Source organism: Cebus imitator, unplaced genomic scaffold (genome assembly GCF_001604975.1).
Source record: "Cebus imitator isolate Cc_AM_T3 unplaced genomic scaffold, Cebus_imitator-1.0 Scaffold1051, whole genome shotgun sequence".
In the NCBI taxonomy this organism is placed as follows: Eukaryota; Metazoa; Chordata; class Mammalia; order Primates; family Cebidae; genus Cebus; species Cebus imitator.
In genome coordinates, this window is record NW_016108366.1 from 57,783 (window position 1) to 71,081 (window position 13,299).

Consider the following 13,299-nt stretch of genomic DNA (forward strand, 5'->3'; position numbering starts at 1 on the left):
ATCCAAGTACACTCAGAGTCATATTGACTATTCAGTAATCACAGGATTGAGACAGCAGCCATCCCCAGTCTCCATGGGTATCATACTGTGGTAGAGGCTCAGCCCACCTTCTAGATTCTTCTCAGAGATGGCCAGGACTCCAGAGTTCAGGTTCTCATATGTTGTGTGACTTTTGGGATAAACCACACCTGAAACACTGAGTAGCTGTTGTCTTTGACCACTTGATTATCACCCGCATGTCAGTTGATACAATTGTTTACCTTGTTTTAAAGGAAATAAAGTAAATTCAGGGTCTCCCTAGGCTAGATTGATGTATCTCTGTTCTCTTGGCAGCTTCAAATGTAGTCGAGAATAGGACAGTATTCACTAAACACTGCAGCTCTTACAACACTTTCCTGGTCAGCTGGTCCAGCAGCATGGGGATTCCAGTACAACTCCTAATTCTGTTCCCACTGTGGACACATTTCTTCTTACGTACCAGGACCTCCAGTCCATCACAGCCTATGATGATGGAGATGAAAATAAGTATTCTTCAAATTTGCATCATAGATGTGGCAAGAAAACCTGATATTTTTGCCCATTGGTTTCCACACCCAGGTGTTGTAGCTCCTGGCCACAAGACACTATAATGCTCATTGTTACAGGTAATTCAGAGCTTCCTGGAGGATAGTATCGTCCTCAAAATGGACTTTTTTAGAGATTATATTTTCTACTATAAAACAGTGGCAGAAAACATCTGGTGTAAATCTCACATCAGACTGTGGAGACTGAACTAAATCTTTTCATTGTTCTACTGAGGTTTCTGTTTCTGGGAAAACGTGAAAGAGGAATGTCTGCTGGATCCCATGCTCACATTCCATAATCACATCACCTATCCCGAAAAAACAGCTGCTTTCCTTCATGTTAGAACATATTGTATAGTATTTCAGACTAGGAAATGAAATATTCAGCAACTTGGACAGTGGCACTAATAGTTTTTGTGTGATAAAAGAAAAAACACATGTAGAAATAGCCATCAATCCTTCTAAGTATAAATGACTAGCTATCAAGTTTGGACTTTATTTACATTATTCAAATTGTCTCCATTCACAGGTGGGCAAGATTACAAGCTATCATTATTTTGTTAGACAAATGTGATATCCATCACTATCAGCTCAGGCCCAGTTTGAGATGCTAGGTCTGTCTGTTGGGAGGAATCTAAACTCAGTCTTCATTGCACATGTAAGGGACAGCTCTGATATAAAGAGGGAGGACACTGGAACTTGAGTAGAAGTAATGATTAGCCTGCAGGAGATGTTGTACTATGAGTTCTCCACACCCTCTAACCCACCAGAATAGATTTTCCCTGCTTTCAGCTGCTGGCTCCTTCATTATTTATTTATTTATTTATTATTGTACTTTAGGTTCTGGGGTACATGTGCAGATCTGCAGGATTGCGGCATAGGTACATACGTGGCAAGGTGGTTTGCTGCCTTCATCTCCTCATAACCTATATCTGGTATTTTTCCCCTCATTATCTCTCCCCACCCTCCCCACTCCCACTGTCCCTCCTTAGCATTCACTACTGACCACAGTGTGTGATGCTCCCTTCCCTGTGTCCAGCTGTTCTCATTGTTCAACACCCGCCTATGAGTGATAACATGCGGTGTTTGGTTTTCTGTTCTTGTGTCAGTTTGCTGAGAATGATGGTTTCCACATTCATCTATGCCCCTACGAAGGACACGAACTCATCGTTTTTTTATGACTGCATAGTATTCCATGGTGTATATGTGCCACATTTTCTTTATCCAGTCTATCAATGATGGACATTTGGGTTGGTTCCAGGTCTTTGCTATTGTAAACAGTACCCCAATGAACATACATGTGCATGTGTCTTTATAACAGAACAATTAACTATTCTTTGGATATATACCCAGTAAGGGATTGCTGGGTCAAATGGCATTTTATTTCTAGGTCCTTGAGGAATTGCCACACTGTCTTCCACAATGGTTGAACTGATTTGCACTCCCACCAGCAGTGAAAAAGTGTTCCTATTTCTCCACATCCTCTCCAGCATCTGTTGTCTCCAGATTTTTTAATGGCTCCTTTATTTTAAATATTATTTTATTTATTTTTATTTTACTTTGCATTCATTTTATCCTATTTCCTGAATATGTGAAAAAAACGAAGTACCTATAAATTTTAAATTTAACATTCAATCATCAGTAGAAGTAACAAAAAAATGGGTATGAGGAAGATGCCAAGTAGAGATGCCAGAAAATAAAACAAATAAATAAACAAGTTATGTATGTTTAGAGTGATACCTGAGGACACAGACTCTGAGAACCTTGTGCTGAATTGTGTATGAAGAAGTTCAATTATATTTAATGTCCAAAATGCTGGTCATTTCAGTAAAAAAGAAATTTGTATGTGGTCTGTTCATATAAGGATTTCGAAAGGGATGAAATCACAAACTTGCAAAGCCAGGAGACACTTGGTGTATTCAGTATTCACCCTTTTCCATATTGCTAGGAAGAGTTAATGGATGGGCCATATACCTTCTGGGAAATGAGACAAGTGGTTTTTAAGATGGTTCTCCAGCAGAGTTGTCAATTCAATCACTCCAGCCATGCTCTGACACAGGATGGAAGGACTAGACTTGCTGAGTCTTACGGCTTTTATTTTTCTACCATGCCGGATGCTTCTTGCCATCAAACTTTATAATCCAAGTTCTTCAGCTTTTTCACTCTTGGGCTCACACCAGCGGTTTGCCAGGGGTTTGCCTTCGGTTAGCCACAGACTGAAGGCTACACTGTCAGCTTCCCTACTTTTGAGGTTGTGGGACTCGGACTGACTTCCTCACTCCTCAGCTTGCAGATGGCCTATTATGCGACTTCACCTTGTGATGGTCAATACTCCTTAATAAACTCCCCTTCAAATACATACATCTATCCTATTAGTGCTGTCCCTCTAGAGAATCATGTCTAATACCATGAGAAAAGCGAAGACCTCACTACATCAACCACATTTCACTGATGAGGACTTGTCCCACAGAGAGCAGGGATGTGCAGGAAATAGAGAGGGGTTGGGGGATATTGTCCGTAAAAGAATAGATGCAGCTTAACTGAACTCCCCGTGAAAAAAGGGCTGAAATATTTGTTCACGGCTAATGATGGCTTATGTCATGACCTCCACAAGGTTTCAGAAATAGTTTCTATTAACAAATGTAATACTTTATCCAGGTTTTTCCCCCATAACTTATACTTCCTCTCTAGGCAGCACTACAGAATGATGTCTTCAGAATTCTCCCTAAACTTCTGTGAGCTCCTGGTGCAGGTCCTGGAAGAAAAGCCTGCATGGGGAAGTGAGCCCTCCTCATGTACAGCCCTGAGGCTGTCACACCACCTCATCCACCACTGCCCTTCAGTCACTTGGTCAACATTTCTGAGTTAACCTTCCTTAAACATGGCATTTGGCAGTGTCTTCCCTATTTACAAAAATATTTAAGTTCTGCTTACCCCTGTGGACACCTATCCTTTCTGGAATGCAGGTTGTTTTGAGTGTGTAGTAATTGAAAATTGATAGAATGTTTGTGTGCAACTTGTCATCTTACAGAGTGTACCCACCATGGGGTTGACACCAACAAGCAAGCAGGTGGACTCACTCAGCTGGAGAACAAGGCATTTCCATAGCCAGTGACCCCAGTGGGGCTCTCACCCTCCAAGACCAATCAGACTCATTTCTCTGGCTAGTGTGCATCCCACAAGGGGGACCAGTGCCCGCCCAGGAGAGGGTTACTACTATTTACCTCTCATTTTATAAATGGAAACTATTGCTTCTGCCTGAAATGCATGCATGTGATTTTATTTTCTGTAAAAGGGACTCACACAGAAACACCCACAAAAGCTTACAGTGAATCTAATGGAGCTATAGAGAATCATACACGATGTGCCTCATGACCAAGGTCTCCACTTCTCATTAAAAGACATTCCTGATGGGATTCACCAGAACTTGCTGGCTTTCCATAGACATGGATGTACCTCTGAGCACTTTGGGACCTTAACCTCTGAGAAGGGACAGAAATTACAGAACCTATAGGAAATACACATTTTATGAATCCTCTAAGGAGGAGTCCTAATAGGAATAGACCCACCCACTTTTCCTATAACTGGCATAATTCCCAGGAACCCACTTCAAGAACCTGTGGTACTTCAAGATGATTTAAGCTTGGTATGCCAAGGAACAGCTAGAAGGGAAAGAAATGATCCGTCCATGTAAGTTCCTTCATTCTAACATATTTATGACTCCGGAGCAGGACAATGATAGTGAGGCAGGCTGTGCATATATGAAGAGGGGCACAGGGGAGCTCTCTGCACCTTCTGTTCAATTTTGCTGTGGTCTTGAAACTACTTTTTGGTACATTTTATGTAAAAAGGGTGGCAGAGACATTTTGGAATACATTTTGGCCAGTTTTTAGGAATGATATTTAATCTTAGTCATGTTACAAGCAATTGTGCTCCAAATTATTTATCTATCTGATTTTAAAACTTACGTCTGCACAAAGTCTCCATGGGAAACTTTCCGTCAGCTTGTTTGATTGTTGCCTTTACCATTCTGACAATCTTGCATATGCAGCCACCTTTGAAAGAAATATTTCCTATATAGTGTGCATACATATTTCTGTTTCTCATGTTCCTCAATTGCTTAGCCCATTTTCTAAACAACTTTAAACACTGTAATCTCAAATTCAGTGCCACTGCCTACTCCCTGGGGTTTCTGACACTCTCAGGATGTGGTTTTCACTCTGTGTGTCTTTCGCACAGTAATACACGGCTGTATCCTCAGATCTCAGGCTGCTCAGCTCCATGTAGGCTGTGCTCATGGACGTGTCCCTGATCATGGTGACTCTGCCCTGGAACTTCTGCGCATAGTTTGTGCCACCACTACCAGGGTAGAACCTCCCATCCACTCAAGCCCTTGTCCAGGGGCCTGTCGCACCCAGTGCATATAGTAGCTGGTAAAGGTGTATCCAGAAGCCTTGCAGGAGACCTTCACTGACGCCCCAGGCTTCTTCACCTCAGCCCCAGATTGCACCAGCTGCACCTGGGAGTGGGCACCTGTGGAGAGGACACAGGAGTGGGTGAAGTCTCACTTGACTGGCCTGGTTTCTCCCTCAGTCCTGGAACTGGGGAGCCCCTTACCTGTTGCTGCTGCCACCAAGAAGAGGATCCTCCAGGTCCAGTCCATGGTGAGGAGCTGTGCTCCAGAGGCTTCTCTCGAGGAGGGGTGTGGTTGTGGGTGATGCTCTCAGGCACAGAGATCTCTATATTCACCTCAGTTATTTGCATATTTATGAAGGATGCTCTTTAGTAGTCCAATTCCTGACCCAGTATGAGAAAGAGAAAATAGACGACACATGGACGATATAATTGTAGAAGCTGAGGGTTCAAGCTGTAATCCTGTGAGAAGCCATGTGTCCCCAACACATCCCTGAACTTTGTGTTGACAGAGCTTCCTCCACTGGGTAACAGACTTACTCAGGACACATGTCATTTTGAACCCACATTTGAATGTCTCAGGGGCAACTTGAACCATTTCTAAACATAAATATGAGAATGTGTTATTTTGGGAATGAGTGTGTTTCTCCAAAATTTTCTTATTTATAAGAATCTCTTCCTGACCTCCAACTGGTTACTATTAAGAGATTTAGCTGAGTTTGCAATCCCCATTGTAAAAGTGGTTCTCATAACATCCAGGTTGATAAATGCTCACAATTCAACAGGATATTTTTACAAACATCGCCAGTCCTTGTGAAATACTAATTTTAGATATCTTTAAAGGAAGTTCCAGGCCCTGAGAGGAATCCCTCCCCAGCCTCCTGTGCACCTGCTCTGGGCCAGCAGCTTGTGCTGGGTGTGTCCTGAGCGCCCCCTGCAGCCCAGTCCCAGCCCTGCAGAGATGTTTCTGATCAGAATATATTCCCACCAGTGTCTCCAGCCCAGTATAAATTGGCTGTGCCCTGGCTCGGAATTCTCCTTTATTGATGCGATATGCCTCTCACAGCATCTTTTGGAATATTAAATTGGTCTTAGGAAACCAGCGAACTCTGCAGGGAGACCCCAAGAAAAGATCTCCTGCATCACCAGGGAGCCCTTTCCTGCAGCTCAAGAGGCACTGAATCATTGGACAAATGGTGAATCCAAAAACTCTTCAGGAGTTTGGGGGAGATTACTATTTCCTTTATGGTCTTTCAATTTCTTATTACATCTGAGGATACCTGCAGGTGCAAGTGCTGTGGCTACAAGCCCACTCCAAATCTGCTCTTCAAATCACACAGGCACACAGGCACACACACACACATATTGTGGCAAATTTTTACATTAATGGATCCCATTGAGAAGTGCTTACACATTGAATTCACCTGGTCTCACTTTGGAACTCTACACATGCCCCATGGGAAGTAAATTTGAGACCATGAAGGTGAAATCATTTTATTGTGGCTAAAGTTGCTGGTGTCAGCGGCTCCAAATTGCTCTATTTACCTTAACATTTTTTCTCCTCTTTTCCTCCTCAGATGGAGTTTGTGCATCACCACACTCTCGTATTTAATCCATTTTGACTAAACTGGTGAGAATGTAATGTGTGGAACACAGAAGCATTACATGTTCTTACCGCTGAATTGTGATGCTTTAGTGGTCTTCTTTCTCTGGGCTGTGACCTATACAGGAAGCCTCCAGGTGTGAAGCTGATTGTTGCTCTTTTGTGGCTGGAACATCACAGGATAATTTTCTTAAATGTACCCTTATTGGCTAATATTATCAATTTTCATGATAGAGGAAGGCTGCTGGTATGGGCATGTCATGGGGATTCATTACTTTCCTCACACAGATGAGGATCTAAAAATGCCCTTCCCGTGTTTTCTCTTTCTGAAGGAGGTCTGGGTGTATTTATCAGAGATAAGGTGTCCTGGTAACAGCCATGCAGGGATCTATGTGGATTCTCACCCCGAGAACCTGGAGTTTCCTGGAGGAAAGGGCAATGAGAGAATGGGGGGTGGGGCTCCCAACATCGCTCACCCTCATGCTAGTCCTGACATACCCTTTATGTTCATTTAGTTCAGAATTTCATATAACAAACCACACAGCCAAGCTCATTTAAATTATTCATACTCAGGCTATATTGGAGCAGCAGCTGAGTATAATAATCACATTGAACTCAGACAAATCTGGGTCCAATCCAATTTTTACTGTAGCTCGGAGCAGCTTTACTGATTCACTTCACTTGGAGATTATTTCTTCCCTGAAAGAACTGTAAGGGTTGTTATGGAGCCCCTGTGGGGTTGGATTTCTTTGTGTCGGCCTGTCATGCAGGGAATTCTGAAAGATGTAGACCTTTAAATTTAGATAGTAATTTTTCCTGGTTGTCTTAACAGTGTGTAGATGCCTGCCCCTCCTTCCTGTGGCTCCTGCTCTGGCCATGTGATGTGCCTGCTCCCCTTTGTCCTCTGCTGTGATTCTAACTATCCTGAGACTCCCCAGTAGGAGAAGCCACTACACTTCCTGTACAGCCTGCAGAACCATGAGTCAATTACACATCTTTTTTTTTCCAGATTACTCAGTATCAGGCATTTCTATATTGCAATGTGAGAATAGAATGATACATCATGAAAACATAAAGTGGTGCACCTTAAACATACACATTTATATTTTTTCTATTATACCACAATACAACTGAAAAATTTAAACTCACTCTTATGATTGAGAAATGCACACTTCATATTTTCTCAGTAAAAATAAGGCAACATAGAAAAACTTACACTAAGGTATTTGTAACAGGTTTGCTTATAATACTCATAAACTGGAAACAAAACTAAAGTTCACTGACAAAAAATAGATCAATATATTGTCATGTATTTACTTAATGTAGTGACTCAGATATAAAATCTCTGCCCTTCCTCTCTCTCTCTCTGTCTCTATTTTATTAAAATAAAAGTCTTCTCTTACCAATATAAAATAAAAGTAGAGTCTTACCATAAATGCCTATAATGTTAGATTCTATTTATATGAAGTTCAAAACTGAAAAACATGGATCCATAGTGTCAGAAATCAAAACACTTCTCCATGTAAGTGTTGACTGCAAGCACAGGGAAAGACCCTTGTTTGGGGGATGGACTTGCTCTTCAGGCTACCTTAGGTGTTGGGGACAAGGGTATTCACATTTGACAGAAACTCTCTAGTGGTACATTTCAGATCTATGCATTCTTCTAATATATAAATTTTATCTTGTAAAACATGAAATAAAAAAGTACAAAATACTTTAAAATTCAGCAAATAATAAAATCAACATTAAAATCTTATCTAAAATATGAACATTAGTATGAATATGAATTAAGAAAGTACATTCTAGTATACCTACTAAAAGTAAATTCCAGAAACCAAAAAGATAAGGGTAACATCATAGAGAAACAAAAGTAGTCAAGACATATGATGAACATGTATTATTTTTTCCAATCAAATGTGTTTAAATTATTTATACAAGATTTTAGCCTGTGTCATAAGTATAAATTACTATATTGTGTTATATTAAAACTGAGAACAACTTTTACAGAGAAAAGAATATTTGAAAACATATAAACGAAGTGGAATGTATCCTCAATGTTGGTCCAACGATTACACTTCAAAGTTCTAATAATACTCTGATTTTGAGTGGGTCTTTGGAAAATTAATTTTAAGAGATAAAAGAATAATCTGTAATAAAGAGACATCAATATCCCATATCAGAAAGAAATTGAAAATATGTAATACAAATAAAGTCCTGAGAAGAAACCTTAAACCATTGGAAGAGTCTCATGTATAGTAGGTTGTGACATGTTTATTGTTAAAATTATCAAGTTTATGTTGTTTTGAAAAACTAAAGCAAAACATAATAAAATGAAGTGTTTGTGTGTTTATTTGGTGCAGCAGAATGTTGAGAAAACTGAAGATCCCTGTAATTTTGAGGAGGTGGCGTAACCCAAGGAGAGAGAGGCTTCAGGTCCTGTGTATACACATGGTTTTTCTGATTGTGCCCATTGAAGAGAAAGAAGCATGAGTGAGTTACTTAGGACAATCCAATCAGATCTAGATGGGTAGAAAAAATTCATGACCCAAGATGGATTAAAAAATATAATTAAAGTTTCATTAAAAAATGGGAAATTTTCGTTGTATATATTTATGGGGAACAAAGCTTTGTTATAATTTGTGAATACAGTATGGAATAACTGAATTAAACTAATTGACACATATATTACCTCTCTGTGACTATGGTCAACTCCTACATGGGGAAGTGTTTTGATTTATGGCACTGTAAATCCATGTTTTTCTGTTTTGAACTTCATATAAATGGAATGTAACATTATAGACCTTTTTTGGTAGGGACTACTTTTGCTATTTTTGAGGTGTATTCATACCTCAAATTTACAAATCTTTGTCATTTTTGTGACTAGAACGTTTGAAATTTGTTCTTGACTTTTTAAATGACCAATACATTATATTTAAGCTTACAAATAGACATCAATTTATGTAAACCATAGAGAATCATTGAAATCAACTATAGATAACTCTAATAATTTATATTTAGTTTATCATTAAGTTTAATTCTTTAGGACATATTTTAGAATTGTTCAATTATAATGTTAAATATAACTTACTACACATGTATGTGTAGGTTTGTGTATTTGCATATATGTCTATAGATTTAAATTAATGTCCCTATAGCTATGTAGTTGCTGTTATCGACAGATGTTAATAAAGGTCTAGAAGAATAAGTGCAAATAACTGGGAAGAATTATTTCTTGAACGCATATATCTTTAAAAATACCCCTACATAAAAATTTTAAAATTACAAAAACACAAACATCCATGAAAATATTATATATGTATATTATAAATCTATTATAACTAAAAATAATAAAATACTGTAAACTTATAGGACTCCAGAGACTTGCAAAAAGAAATCCACTTCTTGCGTCTGAGAAAGGAAACCTCGCCCTGCACCTGCTCCTGGGACCTGCCCCGTCCTCAGTGGTCCCGCGTGCCCCCTGGTGGCCCCGCGCGCCCCCGCAGGAGGTTTGTGTCCGGGCTCACGCGGGCCTCCCCTCACTGTGTCTCGCACAGTAATACACGGCCGTGTCCTCGGCTCTCAGGCTGCTCATTTGCAGATACAGCGAGTTCTTTGAATCATCTCTCGAGATGGTGAATCGGCCTTTCACAGACGCGGCGTATTCTGCTGTCCCACCATTGGCTTTGGTTCTAATTAAACCTACCCACTCCAGCCCCTTCCCCGGAGCCTGGCGGACCCAGTGCATGTAGTAGCTGCTGAAGGTGAATCCAGAGGCCGCACAGGAGAGTCTCAGGGACCCCCCAGGCTGGACCAAGCCTCCCCCAGACTCCACCAGCTGCACCTCACACTGGACACCTGCAAACACAGAGACACCCTTGTCATTAACTGCCACACATACCCGCTGTTCCCCTCACTCATGTCCACACACACTCAGTATCTCTAGTTCTCCATAAATCACCTTTTAAAATAGCAACAAGGAAGACCCAGCTCAGCCCAGACTCCATGGTGAGTCCTCTGTGTTCAGTGCTGATCAACGAATGGAAACACCTGGGAATCCCGGAGCTGGGCTCTTCTGCCACAGCTGCAGGGTCAGGGCTGGGCTGGTTTTCATCAGCATAGGGCAGACCCTATTTGCATGTCTCCTCCTATATACCGAGTTCTAGAAGGGATGCCCAGAGGAGCTGTATCCCAGAGTGGATGTGAGTGATTATACTTCACAAATAATTCTCACTAGCATTTCTACTTTTAGATGCACAAGAAGTATGTTCTGTGGGAGTCAAATTTTCCTACATTTACACATGTGAATGTCAGCCCCCAAGTGTGGAAGAGCCATGTCACATGTCTAAGAGTTCACATCCGAGAAGTCAGTTTGGGATCTTTGTGATGTAATTTGCAATAAATATTCAATTTGTACAGTTTATAAAATTGAATTATATGTATGTGCTTTGGCTCATTATACCTGTCGTAAGTACTTGTGAATTTAACCATGCTGTTGATTGTATCCAACATTATTTAATTGTAGTAGTGGGTACTATGCCAATATATGACTTTCCCAAAATTTGTTTACTGATAAAACTGCTGATTAATATTTTGATTATTTTCAGTTTCTGTGTATTTCAGACAAAGCTGCTGCTCAGCTTAGAGGACTACACAGCTGAGAAACATGTCCTTAATCTTACAACAACATGAACAACAGCTAAACTGGTCAAGCTGCAAATGAATCTGTTTTCTTTAAAATTCATCATGTAATTGAAGTTATAGCACCCTGCGTATTTATCAGTGTATGTGAAAGAAAGAAAGTAAGAGTGAGGAAAGGAGATTGAAAAAGAAAGTGTTTCTACATCATCTTTAACTTATGAAATCTTCAAATACAGGAACTTATTCCTAATGAACAGGGTCCACGTAAGTTGAAGAGGGTAGCTTGATGCACTCTCGTATGGCTATATATTTATAATATAAATATTAGTTTCCAAACACGTAAACACTCATACCCATTAGAGTAGATGTAGTGGAGGGTGTCTAGTGGTGGAATGAGAAGATGCCACAAAACCCCATCACCAGTGCCTTTCCCTGCCTGCCTCACCTGCCCTGATGCTGAGCCTTGAGCCTGACTGACCACCGAGCCCCACAATGGTCTTGAGCCCCCACGTGGTGCCAAGTGCCCCCTGGGTTTCCCTGCTGGTTTCTGAGTTTCAGCTTCTGTTTCAGCACCCCCTGCTGTCCTGTGAACCCCCACAGGAAGGTGTGTGTCTGGGTTCACACCAGTGTCCCCCACACTGTGTCTTTTGCTTGAAAACACATGGTTGTGTGCTTGTCGCTCACATTGCTCAGCTGTAGGAAGATACGTTTTTTGGACACAGATCTGGAAGCGGTGACTGGACCCTAGAGGAGTGGGTTGGAATTTTTGCTCCCTTCATGACCTGTGCACCTGACCCACTCCAGTCCCTCCCCTGGGGCTGATTGATCCAGCTCCAGCAAGAAGCACTGGTTGTGATGCGGAATCCAATATTAAAACCGAAATGTTATTGTTGTTGATTCATTAAACAGAATGTGCCATGTTGATTTTAGTGCCGCATCTTTTATAGATATGGCTGATTAACTTCAGAAGCACTGGTAACTTATAGACACTGAGAAATAGGAGTGGCTGTAGGTGACTCTGCCTTTGGCACATGTGAGAAAGTTTTTCTCTTGTTACAACAAATGTTTCTTCTTCAGAGACTTCACAGGTAAGAACAGGATAAGGAATCCAGAGAAGTGCCCCAGAGGAAACTATTTTATGGAGAGGAAGCCAGAGTGAAAGGAAACCAGACCTTAACCCCATCTGCCCCTGCCCTGAGGCTGGCTTTTGTGCAGTGTGTCCTGAGCGCCCCCCAGTGGTCCTGTGCCCACGTCAGGGAGGCTTGTTTATGGGCTCACACTGACTTTTTTTTTTCTAATACTTTCCCCCCCACACAAAGACAGAGTAAACCATGAATCTATGCATCTCAGGAATAAAGAACAGCAGGATAACACCCCTGTACCCCACCCCAAACACATTTAGGTAAATCTTATTAAAACTGCTGAAAACCAAAGACAAATAGAAATACATTCAGGCAAGTGGATGGGAACAGAGGGGGCATTCCTTCCAAAAGAACAGAAAAGATGATGACAGCGTTCTTCTGATTAAAACCTTACAAGCTAGAGGAAAGTCGATGGTATCTGTAAAGTGTTGGAAGGAAAGTCAACTCATTGTTTTATAATTTACGGATGTTCTCTAAAAAGTGAAAAAATAAACAATTTCATTTCTCCTTGAAAGCATGAGGGTCTCAATGAATCCATGCCCTCATGAGACCAGTGAAAATAATTTTGAAAAATTACAGGGTTTGGAAGGGCCCTAACAGCATACAGCAAGTAAAAAAACATTTATTCAAGAAAATTTAGAAAACTCAGTAAGGCCAGTCATCACATTAGATCTAAGATGCTCTTCCTCCCTTCCACATCCCAGCTCAGCATGATGTAAACTCCACTGCAGACAGATGCAGCCAAGAAGACAGGACACCTGCTACCCAGCTCCCATGGAGGAATCTCTTCCCCAGGGGCCAGGACATTGGCCCTCTGACTCTGCCAAGAGCACACGATGCTGAGGCTCAGTTCTGGACAAGAGCTAATGAGAAAGAAAGAGTCACTTCTTCCATGGACCCAATCATGGATGGAGGCTCTGCCCTGGGCCCAGTGCCAGGA

General features: G+C 41.1%; 1 gene segment (V, D, J or C); it reads right to left on the bottom strand.

Moving 5' to 3' along the window:
• Positions 1–10,099: 10,099 nt before the first annotated feature.
• LOC119469935 lies at positions 10,100–10,659 on the bottom strand. The segment is given in 2 exon segments: positions 10,100–10,434; positions 10,538–10,659. Coding segments are annotated over 2 exon segments (381 nt in total).
• Between the last annotated feature and the right edge of the window lie 2,640 nt (positions 10,660–13,299).